This window comes from Citrus clementina, unplaced genomic scaffold (genome assembly GCF_000493195.1).
Source record: "Citrus clementina cultivar Clemenules unplaced genomic scaffold, Citrus_clementina_v1.0 scaffold_3, whole genome shotgun sequence".
Lineage (NCBI taxonomy): Eukaryota > Viridiplantae > Streptophyta > Magnoliopsida > Sapindales > Rutaceae > Citrus > Citrus x clementina.
Window position 1 is genome coordinate 47,816,302 of NW_006262339.1, and position 17,073 is coordinate 47,833,374.

General features: G+C 34.8%; 2 protein-coding genes across 3 annotated transcripts; both read left to right on the top strand.

Annotated features, from left to right (window-relative positions):
- Window positions 1-412: 412 nt before the first annotated feature.
- On the top strand, window positions 413-2,899 carry LOC18047054 (uncharacterized membrane protein At1g16860). Of its 2 annotated transcripts, XM_006444708.2 has the most exons (4): window positions 413-863; window positions 1,483-1,638; window positions 2,210-2,421; window positions 2,521-2,899. In XM_006444708.2, exons 1-4 carry the CDS (start codon window positions 576-578, stop codon window positions 2,732-2,734), a joined length of 870 nt encoding a protein of 289 aa, XP_006444771.1. In that variant the 5' UTR covers window positions 413-575; the 3' UTR covers window positions 2,735-2,899. The 2 variants fall into 2 exon arrangements, 1 of the variants encoding a protein (XP_006444771.1); XR_002906280.1 differs by having other exon boundaries at window positions 1,483-1,642; window positions 2,210-2,899.
- Window positions 2,900-11,959: 9,060 nt separating this feature from the next.
- LOC18047055 (cytochrome P450 78A9) lies at window positions 11,960-14,079 on the top strand. The gene is made up of 2 exons (XM_024188820.1): window positions 11,960-13,041; window positions 13,266-14,079. Exons 1-2 carry the CDS (start codon window positions 12,067-12,069, stop codon window positions 13,905-13,907), a joined length of 1,617 nt encoding a protein of 538 aa, XP_024044588.1. The 5' UTR covers window positions 11,960-12,066; the 3' UTR covers window positions 13,908-14,079.
- Window positions 14,080-17,073: the final 2,994 nt, after the last annotated feature.

The following is a 17,073-nucleotide window of genomic DNA, read 5'->3' on the forward strand; positions in this document are numbered from 1 at the left end:
CTAATTTAAAGTCAAGAGGTGTTTTAAAGTATTTTTTTTAAAGATTAATTATCCTTGAATGACACATATTTTAATAAATTTAAAAAAAATGACACATATTTTTAAAATACTAGAGCAGGTGGCATTATATTAATTTTTGCCATTAACTTTAACCGACTAAGGGTAAAAATTTCATTTCATAACTAATTGTAGGGTAGGAACATTATTTTGTAATTAATTATAAGAGTAAAAATATTATTTTATGACTAATTTACCCTTGGCCAGTTAAAAGTAATGGCAAAAATTAACGTGTCATCTACTTAAGTATTTTTAAAAAATATATCATTTTTTTAAATTTATTAAAATATTTGCCTTTTAAAATATAAATAGTAAATGAACACTAATCTTAGAGACCAAATGAGATCATATTTCCTTAAAAAAACTAGTGAGAACTAGAAACCGGTGAAACGGGGCGTCGCCGTTTTACCCAAAACGCAGCACTTCAGCTGGTTTGTGTGTTTTGTTGTGTACTGAGGTGGAAAAGGAAAATCGAAGAGGAATGGAGGCGTATTAGAGACATAGAAGAGCAGAGAAGAATGAGTTTGAGTTGGAGTTGGAAGGGCATTCCAATTCCGAGTGTAGGTGTATACATTCTCCTAAGTCTCTTCATAATTGGCCTTTCAGTGTCGGTTTTCATCCTGATTGTGGTCCACAACGCCGCGTTTTTGCTCTTCTTTCTTCTGCTCTCAACTTTTGTAATATGTTTTATCGCTTGGAACATGCTCAACCGCAACCATAAGGCTGCTCTTTCATTGTTTGTCCGTTCTTTCCCCGACTCTGACCTTCGCCTCGCACCTCATGGCCAGCTTGTTAAGATTACTGGGGTGGGCTCTCCTTTCTTTTCTTTACCTTTTAATTCAAATTAGCAAGATATTTCTTTTTTACTTTCCCAGCACTGGTATCATTTCTTTAATTTTTTAAACCAATCAACTCAGCTGCCACTTGTCTGGGTAAAATATTTCTTTAATTTAATTTTAGGACTATGGATTTAGCGATATATGCTTACTATGCCCTTGTGCAACAAGGTTTTGCTGGGGATTCACTCTATTTCTCTTAATTGCTGTTATGTTACTGAAATATATGTATATATCATGTGAGTTTGGATTTCGAAGCCATCTGTTCTGTTGCACCATAATAGTCTATTATCATCTACACCATTCACAAGCCCCAGATACCAAAGTAAATTCTGTCAATATTATTGATAATTTGATTGAGAAATCATACTGCAGCAGCGAAACTCGGAATGAGCTTATACTTGGCTTATTACATTTTGAAGAAATTCATTAGGCCGCTTTGTCTCTGTCTATAACTATGAATGGTGCATCTTGCTGACTTGTCTTTGTTTAACCTTTGCTCTCATTAGTGAATGCATGATATGCTACTCTTATTAAGTCAATGATATAAATGGAATGCCAACCACATTTCTTGCTCTGGTAATTTCAGTTAGCATCATGTGGGAGTGTCTCCCTGGAATCTTCATATGAAAAGGCTACCCGATGTATCTATACGTCAACTCTTTTGTATGAATACGGAAGATTGGGTCTCAAGCCTGTGAATGTTAACAAATCTTGCTGTCAGTGGAGTCTAGCATATTGCGAGGTTTGTAAGTTCTTCGACTACAACTTTGAACTCTACTCCACACATAGTATCAACAATCCCTCATGTTTTCTTCAAATTTTTTTTTTCCATGTCTGTTGCAAACACGAGTCATCCAATTTCTTGGCCTAGGTTAGTGCTTTTGTTACTACTCATGGAAAAAAGGTTATTCATTGCTAGTTGCATATTTCAATTAGTGTGGTACCTTGAGATTCTCTCAGATAAATCATTTTTCATTATGCCTTTCCAAATATTTACTCCAATTATGCCACCAACTGAACTCATTTAATATATAAGTTGCTTTTCACTGCTAAGCATTATTTGTCATGAAGTACTACTAATTTTTGAAGGCACTATAGGATTTGCTCAGTATCAATCTGTGTTAGATTTTTTTATTGTCTCTTAGCATCACCTAGTTTGAATATTAAACATAAAATGAACCTGATAATCAGTGAGGATCAATATTTATGACTAATAGCTCCTTACTCCCTCCGTAATGAAGAGAACTATATGAAGGGATACATAGGTTGATTGGAAGTTTAATTTTATTCTGTTTGGGGTTTCCACCGGACAGAGGTTCTCCACAGACTTTTACATAACCGATCGGAAGTCTGGTATAAGAGTGTTGGTGAAAGCAGGTTCTGGTTGTAAGGTTCTACCCTTGATCTGTGAGAGCAACATTGTAACAACTTCTGGATGTAGCAGAATACTGTCTACTCATCTCAGGAAATGGTTGAGAGACAGAAACCTCCCAGCTGAAGCTCGTCTATTACGTCTGGAAGAAGGGTAATGACTTACACAGAAGCTTTGCTTCTTGATGCTATCATGGTGCATTCAGAAAGCTTCTAAGCTGTAAATTGCATTTTGTTCTTTTTTTGCCCCCAGCTATGTGCAGGAAGGCAGCTCTGTCACAGTTGTTGGCATGTTGTGCAAAGATAATGATTTATTGATGATCGTCCAGCCACCACAGCCCATCTCCACTGGATGTCTATTTCAAAGGCTTCTTTTTCCTGTGGATGTTGATGGACTTGTCCTGGGGATTTCTGATTCCAGTGGTCCTGTGACCAACCCAGGTCCCGTACAACACCCACAACAATGATATCTGACTTGTGTGGAATTAGGAATATGTAGGACTTAGATATCTTTCTTATGTTACAAAACTAATATTCTCTAGAAATTTACAGGTATTGCTCTAAATTTTTGTTTAATATCTAAATTTCTTAAATGCATCCAATTGTATATTTGTATGGTATCCCTGTCTTGAAAAAGCTCCTTTTTAAAAATGTTAGCATCTAAAGTCTCCTGATTTAAATGCTTGATACCATTTGGGCTCTTCCTTACATTGGTACCTATGGCGGCAGAAATTAGTAAAATTTCAAGCATGCACCACCGTTCACAATATGATATAAGACAAGTCCGCACCCATACTAGTTGCTTTTGTCCTGAGTTAAGAAGCACATTACATCAACGTCTACGATAGTTCAAATTCTGGGGTGCCTATAGCCCTCAGGATTTATCGGCTAGGACCAGAAATTCAAACAGAAAAAAGGAATGGAATACCAATATCAGTACTAGTTAAGTAGACGGGATGAATTTCCTCTTACAAAAGATTCAGGGCGTTAGAGCGGGCCACAAGGCACTCAATTCAAACAAAACTTCAAGCTCTTTTCTGTCTTACTGGTCCAGAATTAAAAAAACATACAGCTATTATCAATTCACATCACAACTATAAAATACCTGAAATTAGCATCACAGGGACAGGATGCATTTACATTAAGATGAAACAAAGAGACACTGAGTAGAATAGTTGAATACAATTTATATCCACAGAGCATCGTGATTACAAGAAAAAGTCGGATGTTCAATACAAATCACTAAGAGTTCATAATCAAAAGACGCACTATTGAACTAATTGTTTCAAAATCTATTCCTAACTGACAGTCAGACTGCAAACAATAACCTGCAATACTTGCACTACTACAAGAAACTTTTAGGGATCATTTCTACTTGGTCTTCTTCTTTGGCCTCAGCTGCAATTAAACGACCAAAAGGTGAAGATTGTCAGCCATATTTTTGAAGAAAGAAAGGCATAAAAGCCAGACAGATTAATGATTCTAAAAGAAAAATTGGGAATTAAAAACCACCCGGTTGCTGTGTCCACACTTGTTCATCCTGCAGTTGACAGCACTAGGATGAAGCCGAGCGTATCACCTAAATCACATCAAGGAGTAGTTAAATTAACTTTTATGAAAATATAATAGTAGCCTTTCATCTACAGTTATACAGTAGTTAAATAAAGCAAACTGGCTTGAGCTTTCTTGGTTCATCAAATGATAAAGGACACACCATGCCGAAACACATAAATTTTGCCCTACAGAATCCATTTCCAGTCAGAGTAATACATTGTATGGTGCGTGCAATTATTGTTCTGTGTTTCCAAGTCCAATTGAACATAAGCCTTAAAGCTTACTTGCGGCAAATCATTTTGTCTGGTTATACTTCTGGCAAGTGTCACCAGAGACGGTTCAATAACCCACCTCGCAGCCTCAAGGCAAGATGCAGTGTCGACTCTACACAAATAAAAGGGCCGCCCTGTTATTACCAAATATCAACCTAAACTCTTATTGACAGATTCAAATGTAAACCCATGAATAAAACTCAAAACTGTTAATGGCGAGTGCCATTGAGATTCTGGTCTTATACAAGCCCAATAGTCCAAAATTAAGAGTTAAACTACTGCCACTCGTCCAAAATCTTTTTGCAACTCATGTTTTAATTATACTCCATTTAATTAATGCCAAACACTATCTTCGTTGCTTAAAACACTTTCAATGTTCAATAATTTTCTTACCCTTAAAATTCTTTTACAAGCTTGAGATCTCTGTTTTTCTCCTTCAATTTTCTCTCTCTACAAAACTCAAAACACTAACTTCTCAAAAATAACATATACATATGAAAAAAGAAAAAGAAAAAAAAATGTAAGTAGAGTTAATTCTATTTGTATTTGTCTTATAGAATATGGTTTTGTATGAAATTAACAATGGGATGTGAATAGCCCGACTCCAAAATTAATGCTTTAGAATTGGCCCCAACAAAACAGAACGCTGGCCCAAAATATTGTCACCTTCATTGGGTTCCAATTCAAATTCGAGTTTAACAAATTATAATCGATGGGTTAAAATCTACCAAATTTATTTACTATTTCAACACATACTCGTACTCCCTCAGGAAAAAAAAAATTGAAATTACGGTTTATACACAGGATATTCTCTATTTATGCACCCTTTGAAGCATTAGAAAGGTCAATTTACTTGGAATAGTTTTGAAAACTGTTGATCAAGGGAAGTTGTTATTGGACTACTTATACTTGCAACAATAAGAATTAGGTAAATATTTGACGAGTTGGACATAATGACGTTTAGTCATACCCACTTGCTTGTTTTGAATTTTAGTGAAAGGGAGGGACACCTATAGGTTATGCTGGACAACATATTTCAAATTATATATAATTATAAATGCACACACACAGTGGCACGCGCACACACAAAAATAAAAATAATGACAGAGGAATAGATGCGACTGCTGCCGATTACCTACCCCTAAGACTCAAAACATCCGAACAAACTTGCATTAAAATTAATCAAATGTTATTTTCCAAGTTGACTCCCCCTTTGTTTTTTAATTGACTCCTCCGTCAACACAACTCTCGGTCCAGCTAATTAATTTCATACTTTTAACAAAAAGTTACATATTCTTTAACTAACTATTTCCATAGCCAGTTTCACTACCAAATTTTGTAACTAATCATCACAAATAGTATCATGATACATTAGTTATATTAAAAATCATTACACACACATACATATGTATGTTGAAAATTATTCTCAAGTATGTGTGCCCGTATTTTTCTTAATGCAAACACATTTTTAAACCGTACGGTTTAAGAGAGTTAGTTATTGAATGAATTATAAAATCATGCGGTTTAAAAGAGTTAGTTATTGAATGAATTATAAAATCATACGGTTTAAAAGAGTTAAAAACTAACTCTCTTAAATCCTGCGGTTTTAAAGTGTGGTCGCATGAAAAAAAAAAAAAAAAACGAGGGCGTCCGCATTAGAAAAGAATTTTGTATATTGATATTTAGTTTGTTTTATTTTTATCTGCATATCTGATAAATGTGATATATGTTGTTAGGCGAAGCATGTGTTCTGGTAGGTCTAGATTAACTTAGTTGCTAAGCAACAACCAATTTTGAAATATTAATAAAAAAAATAAAATAAAATAAGATTGTTGAATATTTTATTTTTTCCCAAGTGAATAATTATAAAAGAATAGGAGACTAGGTTTTGTGCGTCAGTGGTGAAATCAGGCAAGTTATTATGTAAATTAATGAAAACAATTCCATCTCGAATAAAATCTTCAGAGGAAAAAGAGAATATAAAGGTCAAAGATTACGCTATTATTCTTTATCCACTTGGTTACCTTATATTTCCTCTATCATAGAGGTGGTTGCTCTTTAAAAAATTAATTATTATTATTATTTTATTTAAATCTTCCACTGTTTGAGTATTACTATTCTAATTTTAAATTTTAAATGGGAAAATTACAAATTTCTCCCACTAATATAAGTAAGAAATATTTACACCTAAATTCAAATGTGTCGTAGCACTTATCTCCCTCAAATTTGAAAAAATAACACTTAACTATCTTAAACTAACATATATCCATTAGAGAGAAAAGGGTAATCTACTAAACATACAATTACATCAAATGATCAAAATAGTGACAAACCCCTAATATAAATTTAAACGATAGTGTTTTACTATATAAATCCTCTTAAAATCCAAAATAACCCTACACTATTTAAACTACAAGTAAGTCAGTAGCTAGTATTCTTCTTGCCTTTGTTTTCTTTTCTTTTCTTTCCTCTCTCTTATATAATGCTGAACGGTTTAAGTTAGGGAGAGACTGGAATGGTATTGACCGACTTTGATCGTGCCTTTTGCTTGATAAATCAATCAAAGGAAGTGTTTTGAGATTAATTTCTTGAAATAGTGCGATTCGAGTAAAATTATTTTGGGGGGAAAAAACTACATTCTACAACCAGTAAACTCAAGGACTGGTTTTGGTTTATAATTTAATTGACACTTATCCTCATCATCTGCTAGCCTTTGTGGAAAAATTTTATTAAGCTCGTTAATACAGTTACAACTTTGGTGCAGTAGTATTATTCATATCACTCTCCTTTCACTAAAAGCCCTAAATAATAGAATAAAATTTTTTATTCTAAATTGATTTTGTCCTTGATTGTTTTACATATTTTTAGGAAGATTTAGAAAACTATAATTTACGATCTGCAAAATAATTTATGTTGATTTGGGTTAGTATGGACATTTTATAATAATTTTATGGAGTATGTTAATTTTTGTTAGTGTAACGGGATTAAGTATGATGTTCTTAAATTTGAGAGGGTAAGAGTCACGCACATTTGAATTTAAATATAAGTATCTCTTACCTATATTTTCATTTTAAATTCATTAATCACTCATTTTACTCTGAAGCAATGAGGGAATCCGGAATCCATCAAAGTAAATTGAATGGAATTTAATGCTAAAATAGTTTCATAATTTAATAAGTTGGAGAAATACTATGTAGAGTGTGGAGATATGAGGAGTATTTTAATGGGATATTTCAGAACCAACAAATCTACAAGTAGGACCCAAATTTACTTTACATGCCAAAGCCTCCTCATGTTCATCTCTTTTCAGTCAAAAGCAGAATTGGCATTGGTGTTGTCATCCAATATATGTCTACCACAAATTTGAACATGTCCATAGAACCCAAAAGATGTGAATTAGCGAAAGGACCACGGATTCAAAGCTGAATTATATTCTTGATAATCAATCAAAGATTCAAATTTTGAAAAAGAGAGGAAAAAAAATCTGGAATTTAAAGTCAAGAATCTTTATAGTTTAGACCTTCCCCACCCCATCAAACCGAAGTTATGAGTTAGAAAGGAATTTTTCACTTAGATTATGGCATCGAATCCAATCATCGCCCGAGTCTTTTTTAGGCCTAGTGGGTTAGGCCTTAACTATCCCACTTAAATATTTGATAGATAGATTTGGCTAGGAGACGATCAAATATTTGATTTTTTTTTTCTTCTCCAATAGATTGTTGCAAGGTGTAGGGTTTCTTATTATTTTAAAATCTTCAACAGCAAAAGAGGTTGATCTTAGGATAATACCTAAGATTAAGTACACTGCATAAATTTTGGAGTATAGACCCAATAATTGAATTTCTTTCTGACTTAATTACTTGAAGAGAACTCATTAAGTTGAAATAAAAATTATGTCAAAGGCAGTTTAGGGTGCGTTTGGGATTGAGGTGCTGTAAATTTTAAGTTACAGCTGCTGTGGAAAAAAACTGTAAGTATTAAATAAAAGTTAGTAATATATAGTAAATATAAATTTTAAATAATAATTTTGATGAAATTATTAAAGACATAATAGATTTTCTATTATACAAGTGAAAAATCATATCAACATATCTTAAAAGCTACAGCAGCTAGTGTTTACCAAATACTTTAGTGCTGTATCTTTTAAGTTACAGCTGTCCAACCTCAATTCCAAACGCACCCTTAATTACATGCACGTGTGTATTTGTCATTTTTCCGGAGGAATTAAGTACATTTATTGTATCATCATATCGTAATAAGCTAGAAACATTTGCTGTAGATCATCATCTAAATCAACTTTCGCCTTCCTCGTTTTACGCCAAAGCCGCCAACGTCTTATTCCACATTACATATAATTTTACGATTTTGATATTTATTCGATTCATTGGTCACTTGGTGCCACACCCGCAATCGAACAGTTCTATATTCTATATAATACGTAAAGAAATTAATTCCCACATAGTAATTAAAGGTTTGAGAGTGATCTCTCTCTCCCTCTCTCTTTTATTATTTCTCCGATAACTTTCTTCTGATATATAATAATAATTAAGGAAGCTTCATGCAGCGCTACATTTTGTCTATTTGAGTTTACTAAATAGATATCTATCTTAGGGCCCTCTTTAACTACTACTAATACGAGCAAAATGTATATCATTTATTATAACAATAACGTGTTCAATGCGCTGTTTATTTCTCGTCCAATCCCGTCATAATTAAGTCTCTCGTCACTCATCAGCATCAGAATGAGCTAATGCCCACTAAAACAGCGATCTTTGAAATATTCGAATTGGCCAGATGTCATAGCATTTGGTGTTTTCCTGTGAACTTTTATGGGAGTTTTATATAAAACAAGTGGCGCGATATATAGGGAAGCATCAACAAGAACAGCTATGTTTTGTTTATTGTATTTAATTTTTCAATATTTAAAAGCCCTTGCTGGAGATATGAAATTTACTTTATTGGATTTATGTATCTATGCTCCGACTTAATCTTGCTTAAATCAAAGGTTAGTTTTAATATACAAGATATTCCATACTGTTTAAGGTTCCTTCTTTCAAAATGCTGATGATGAATTAATTTAGTAGAGCTTAACTCCTGAGAAGCTACCTAAACATATGACGTTTAGATTATAATGTAGAATAATTAGTGCAATAACATAGTCGATTACGCAATAGATCTCCCTTTTTTTTTTGGTTGAAGCATAAAATAAGTTGAAACAGGGTGAATTTAGTGGCCTCCGATGCTTTCATTACTTGCCAAAAGGATATAAACTTGTAAACCAAATATCTTTTCAAAAAAAAACATAAAATATACCATGTTGAAAATAACAACAACAACAATAATAATAATAATAATAATAATAAAAAAATAAGTAAATCAATAATACACTGCATGCGGACCTTTAAGTTTGTTCTCGGTCTCGTTCTTGGCCTCGTTGATGATAGTTGGATTCCTGGCATTGGCCATTTTGAGTAGGGACTCATTCTAAATTCCGAAAAATTGAAACCCTTTTGACCACTTTCGGAGCAACAGCATCAACGGTCAGGGATTGCTCAAGGTACAACTTCGCAGCACAAGCGGTTGAATCAGTTCCCGGTCCAGCAATGCACTAGGTCGTCAGAAATGGGTCCCAATAAATAGCTTTGTAATCACGCAACAAGAGAAGAGCCACAGCGTACTGCACCACGTGCGTTGTCTGAATATAACATGACCCTTTTGCCCTTGCAACAGATCACAGTGAAAGGCCGAAAATTGAAAAACATTTAACAGTCTGCGACTGTAAGTCAAGGCCACGTTTTCCGAACCACAGACAAAGAACCTTGGTGCGCGGGTATCATGATTGAATTGTCACCATCATGTATATAGCCCCATCGAGTGAAACTGACACGTGTCAGTACATTTTGCAAAGGTTCATAAATCATACAAGATTTGGTTAGCTGTTAGCACCATCACCATGCCCTCTACATTCACGGCTAAGAGCGGTGTATTTTAGAGAGCACGGGTGCATGGGTCTCATGTGCACCCGCCTACTTGTGACCCGACAATAACGCGCCACACTACCACCACGTGTCCTACACCGCAACCTCAAACGTAATTGCACCCCCAAGTTATTTATCTAAAGAAACTACGAATCTCACGCGCGACCCCAACGAAGTGGGTCTAACTCCGGACTCTGAGAGTTTTAACATTTATTGAATGGTGTATTTACCGACTGAAATTAAAATGACCATGAATAGGAATGAATTAAAATAAAAATAAAAATTAGAATAAATTATTTACTTAAACTATATAAATTAGATTTAAAATGAGTTGAATTGTCATTAATATGTTAATGTCTTGGAATCGGAATGAGAATGAGTTAAATATTAACAAATTACTAAAATATACTTAATAAACTATTATCATAATAATTATTTTATATTTTAATTATTGTGATTATTTATTAAAAAATTATTTTTGTTAATAATATATTAATTAATTGTAAAAAAATTTATCATTAACAACAACAACAACTAACATTAATATATTAACTAATTAGAATAATTATATTAATTAATTATAATAATATACTTATCATCATCATCACCATTATTGATGATGATAATTCAAAATATATAAATTAATTAGAATAATTATATTAATTGATTAATTATAATAATTTTTTAATTGTGGACAAAATGAGTATTTTTATTTTATGGAGGGACAAAATGATCAATATGAGAATAGAAGATTGATTCCTGTCATTTCCCTTGAAAACCAATCTCCTATTTTCTATTCCTAAATTTAAATAGGCCTCACAATTCCAATTCTTATTCACGTCGGTATTTTACGAAATAAATGTCATTAATGATTTCGATTTCCTAACTCAAGAGGTAAATGCACTATAAAAATTTTGAATCATAATATGGATCCTTTTTTTTCTCTCTCTCTCTCTTTGATGGGAAAAACTAAACCCATATGACATGCTTTGTTCACTTATTTATTTGAACAACCTTAATTAAGTTGAAATGACGTCTAGAGAGAATGATGTTTTGTATGAGAAGATTATCCATATGCAACGAATCATCCAATAGGCAACAGGATTGAAAGGGACAATATGAAAATTAAAGTTTTTTTTGGAGAAAATAATTACATCGTTTGGAATGACATTGTTTTCAAATATATTAATAGTTAAAAGAATATTTTTAAACTAAAGTTGGTTGGTGTGAGTGATTCGATACTTTCACTCCTTAAGAAAGGTCAGTAGTTCAAACCCCACTCAAGATCACTTCGTGATTCAGACCAAAAAAAAAAAAATCTTAAGTAGTTTTCTTTTTTATTCTTCATTTAATAGCCACATATAATAAATGGATTTGATATAAAATCTTATGTTCACACAATGTCAACTCATATTTCATGAACATACGATGTGAACATGATTAATCGATTATGATTATACATACATACATATACAGCTCTACCAGCATCCATGATTAGCCCATGGGATTTAAGTTGGTCAGCTAACGAAATTATAAAATGTAAGAGAGAATTAGTAGTAAACTGGGAAATATACGGCGGCGTGCACTTCTGGCAGAACAAAGCGTCAGCACGTAAGCAAACGATCCGAGGCGACTGGAGCGTGACAAGCACGCTCCTCAAAGTCAAATAGTAAATTTAACCTTTCTACGTATCATCAAGCCTTGGTTGCGGCGCTCCTCAAAGATTTTCCTACTAAATTCATACATATTATTATATACAATTATAAATTTTCGGTTATACGGTCCTACAGCTACTGCCTCAGTATGGCGGTTATTTTCCCCGCTATATATACCACCCAGCCTCCATCATTTTAGCCCACAAAAAATAGAAAAGAAGAGCAGGCCATTTTCTCTCCTTCTAAAAGTTGTGTGTGTACCATTACTACTAGTAGTACTCTCTTCATATATATAATATATTCCAATTTCTTTCAGCAAACTAAATTCTCTCATCCAACCATGAGAAGTGACATGGAAAGCCTCTGGGTGTTTGCTCTTGCTTCCAAATGCAGAGCCTTCACACAAGAAAACGTTGCATGGTCACTCTTGATCATGATCTTAGCTTGGCTAGCCATGTCTCTTGTCTACTGGGCTCACCCCGGGGGTCCAGCTTGGGGCAAGTATAAGTTCAAAAGAGGCTCATCTTCTTTTGTTAAAGCCAAACCAATTCCTGGTCCTAGAGGGTTGCCAGTAATTGGTAACATGAACCTCATGATGTCACTGTCGCACCGCAAGATTGCAGCCGCTGCTGAATCATGCAAGGCTAAGCGGCTCATGGCCTTTAGCCTGGGTGATACCCGCGTTATAGTGACGTCCAATCCAGATGTCGCTAAAGAAATACTTAACAGCTCGGTCTTTGCCGATCGTCCTGTTAAGGAGTCTGCTTACAGTTTGATGTTTAACAGAGCAATTGGGTTTGCTCCTTATGGCGTCTACTGGCGAACCCTAAGGAGAATCGCGGCCACTCACCTTTTTTGCCCGAAGCAAATCAAAGGAGCAGAGGCACAAAGACTAGCCATCGCATCCCAGATGGTGGCCACGTTTGCCGGCTATAAACAAGGTTTTTGCGTACGTGAAGCACTTAAACGAGCTTCACTGAACAATATGATGTGCTCTGTTTTCGGAAGAGAATATAAATTAGATTCGTTGAATGACGAAGTAAAAGAACTGAGAGCACTAGTTGATGAAGGTTACGAGATACTAGGGATTCTAAATTGGACCGACCACCTTCCGTGGCTGGCTGATTTCGACCCTCAAAAAATCCGGTTTAGGTGCTCTAAACTCGCACCAAAAGTGAACCGGTTTGTTGGTCGAATTGTTGCCCAACACAAAGTTCAAAGTAATAAACAAAAGAATCTAGATTTTGTCGACGTACTGCTCTCTCTTCAAGGTTCAGATAAGCTATCAGACTCCGATATGATCGCCGTTCTTTGGGTAAGCAAGCGAACAAAATGCTATCCAACACGTTTGTCTTGTATATTTATTATAAACTAAAAAAACAAGTAAAATACATATTCTAATCATATTTTATTTTATAGTATATTAGTGTATGTATATTTTTAATTTATTTCCTACTTTAATACCTTATGAGATAAAAGTTCATTGCTTTTTTAAGTAGTATATTGTCCTGAAAAAATAGGCCTTCGCCTTTGGTGCAGGAAATGATATTTAGGGGAACTGATACAGTGGCGGTTTTGATCGAGTGGATACTAGCGAGGCTGGTGCTGCACTGTGATGTCCAGTCAAGGGTGCATGATGAACTTGACAAGGTCGTAGGCAGATCACGCACGGTTGCTGAGTCTGACCTTGGGGAATTGATCTATCTGGCGGCTGTGATTAAAGAAGTGCTGAGGTTACATCCACCTGGCCCACTCCTTTCGTGGGCCCGTCTAGCCATCACTGATACAACTATCGATGGGTATCACGTGCCTCGAGGGACAACTGCAATGGTGAACATGTGGGCCATATCCCGGGACCCAGACGTGTGGAAGAACCCCCTTGAATTTATACCCGAGAGATTTTTACCCAAAGAGGGTGGGGTGGAATTCTCGGTTCTCGGATCGGATCTCACACTGGCGCCATTCGGGTCAGGCAGACGGGTCTGTCCCGGAAAGAACTTGGGCTTGACCACGGTCAGCTTCTGGGTGGCATCGCTGCTGCACGAGTATGCATGGCTACCGTCGGCTCAGAATACCGTTGACCTATCAGAAGTATTAAGGCTGTCTTGTGAAATGGCCAGTCCATTAACAGTTACGGTTCGCCCCAGGCGTAGGTTAAGATTGAGCACTAATGTAGTTTGACGTGCTACTGTTGGCAAATCTAAAATATGAAATCTATATATATATATTCTAGCTGTGATTGGCATGTCTCGCAGTTGGGGATCAAGTCTTTAATTTGACGGTTAATTAAGAATGAAGGGTATTTCTTTGAATTTTGTAAATACCAATCAAAGAAATACAATTTTCTTTCAAATGTTTTTTTTTTTTGAAAAAAAAATTAAATTAAATGTCTGCATTTGTTTTCGATTAATAAACATATTGAATAATGAAACTTTCTAATATAGACATGGAGCCAAACTTTGTTCACTTTAAACAACATCTATACAATTTTGTTTGATTCCAACTTCTCCTCAGTAATATAACTTTTAATACTATTCAATCTAGACTAGACAATAATAACATATTATCTTGTACTTAGTTATATCTTATACGCATTCACGACTGATCTCTAATCTGTATAATCTAAAAATAATAATAATTGCTAATATTTTAGTTATGTGAAAATGGGACGTTCTTCTTCCAATTCTCTCTCTCTCTTTTTCCCTTTTAGATAATAAAAATGGAATACTTATTTAAATTAAAGAAAACTTATGCAATCTGTTTCAACCCAATTTTTCAGTCAGTCCAAACAAGAGAGTACCCAAGACATTAAGGATTTATTTGAGTGGTACAGGTCAAACAAGCCACTGATCAGTCTAGGACAATGGTGATTACACGCTTTGGAGAATCGAAGGGACTTTGCGAGGTTTAAAAAGCCCTATGGAGCTTTGAGAACGCTCAAGACAGTTTTAGCTAATTGCGTACAATGGTCTGTGTGATAATCCGAACGATCCTCAGGGAGTTCGGAAGAGCTCAAGAGAAGCTTATGCCGGGAGTCTCAAATGTGATCGTGGGGGAGCTCATAGGAAGCTTATCTAGAGATCTTGTGAATGCTCTTGGGAAATGGGAATCCAAGAATCCTAATAGAACTCTATCCCCGTATTACAAATAAAGATAAATGAACACAAAATCTGACAACGTACACAAGATCGACTTGGTTCAGTCTTTGGCCTACAACCACGGAGCAACTCATCAAACTATCATTATGTAAAATAAGGTGTTACGAGAGGTTGTTTTACGAAATCAATAATAAGTAATGTAAAAACAATTTCTTTACTCTTCATTCTTTTATTCCTTAGAGGAAGCTTTGCATTTGTTCCTGGAGACATCTTCAAGGACGGTCCTGATTACTGGAAGATAGTAGGAAGGCTTATGGAGACGATAGCTCACTGTTGAGGTAATAAAACAGCAGTTTTCTCTTACAGAGATGAGGACCTTAGCAGGGAGTAGAGAAGATGGACCCTTGAAAGAAGATATATGGTGGGGACTAAAGAGGAAGACATGGATGGACAAGGCCTTAAGAGCTCTCAAAAATCGAGAAGACGAAGAGTTTGGATAGATTTCAGCTGATGGAAGATAAAATGGAAGGCTTGAAGAAGAAGGCAGATAGAGAAGAAGGGAACGTTTGATCTAGGGTTCATCGTATAATAGAAACTTGATAAATTAATAGTCTTATCACCATGAAAATTTTATTGTCTTAGGGAATACTAGTATAATAAACTAATAATTTATAATCATTAAATTATAAAGATAATATCACACTCATAAATTGAAATTTTTATGAAGTCCAGAGGTGGTATAAATAGAGTAATAATTCTCTCAAGCCATGCGATACATTCTAAATTTGAGTGATGATCAAATTATTAAAAGTGTAGTGGGAAATGATGATAAAGAGGAAGAAGTTGAAAATACATTTCTACTATAGAAGTGATTGTAATATTGAATAATTTCTTGTTTCAAAGCAATAATTGTGCCGGAACTTCTTTCAACATTACAAAAAGTTAAAGATGAGATTCAAGTTAAAATTAACTTTAAGAAGAAGCAACTAACATTGGAAACTTATTTTATAAAAGATTTAGAGACGTATCATATGTATTTAGTTTCAAATTGATAAATTATTAGTTTTTGTATTAATTCGGTCCCATAGAAAAATGAGATTTTTTTCTTATAAATTTAACACATTAGCCTGAGTTGGCACCGATATAAACTATTATTTAATAAAAAATTATAAATTTATCAAGTATTAGTTAAACGAGATTCTACCGTATAAATATTACATAGAGAGACCCTAGAGGGCATACTAGTCAATTTTGCCATATGACTTGCATTGATTGGACACTTCACTGTTAGGTAAAGTGGGTTTTTGATTCACTGTCCTCTATTATATTTTCATTGACTTACCTAAATTTAAGAATGTGAATATCATTAAGATCCCTTGTAACCGGGTGACTAATGGATTAAATCACCGCGTTAGGAATCAAATGTCATTGCCCTTCCTAGACAGGTACTTGAACGGGACAGAATTTGTAGGTACACAAGACCTTCATGACGGTAGCACCACTCTTGATACTTATGGTCCGCCGCGTTTACAAGTTAATCATCGACTTCTCATGGCAATTGGTTGACGTCTTTGCTGATCAGACGGACCAGTAGACCGCAGGGAGGTTGCCAACGACTTCATCAAAGATTCTTAGGCTTCCGGTGGGTCCGCTCTTTGTCGGTGTAGTTGTCCGTGTGGTAGGTAAAGATTGCTCCGAAATCTAAGAGGATGTAGGTTTCGCCTCGATTATTCCAATTGATCCTTGCCCATGGGTATCCTTGGCATTTTTATTTTTTTTAAAAAAGGGTACATATTCTAAATTTTTATATTAAAAATTTATTTTTAATATTTTTTAACGAAAAATGAGGTCAAAAAATTTAAAATTGTAAATCCTTTCTTTCACATACAATACGTTTCTCAATTTGTTTAATTAAATTTATCAACCAACACAATCCAATGAGTGTTTATACGTGGGCTGGAAAGCTATCGCAATCATACCTTGACTTTGCAATTATTTAACCATTTTATTAATTTATAATTTGGTTTCTTCTATTAACATTTTAGAATATGTCATCACAACCATTTATTTTTTTTATTTTCAGTTTGTCTTTTTTCTCACATCTTTATTTTGGTCGCGACAATGCCACTTCACTGCTCCTGTTTCGCATGCTCGCTGGCACACATGCACGCAGCTAGGGATGGCAAAACCCCGGGTCGGGTCCGGCTATTGCAATGACCGGACCCTACCCGGATGCAACCGGTCCGGGC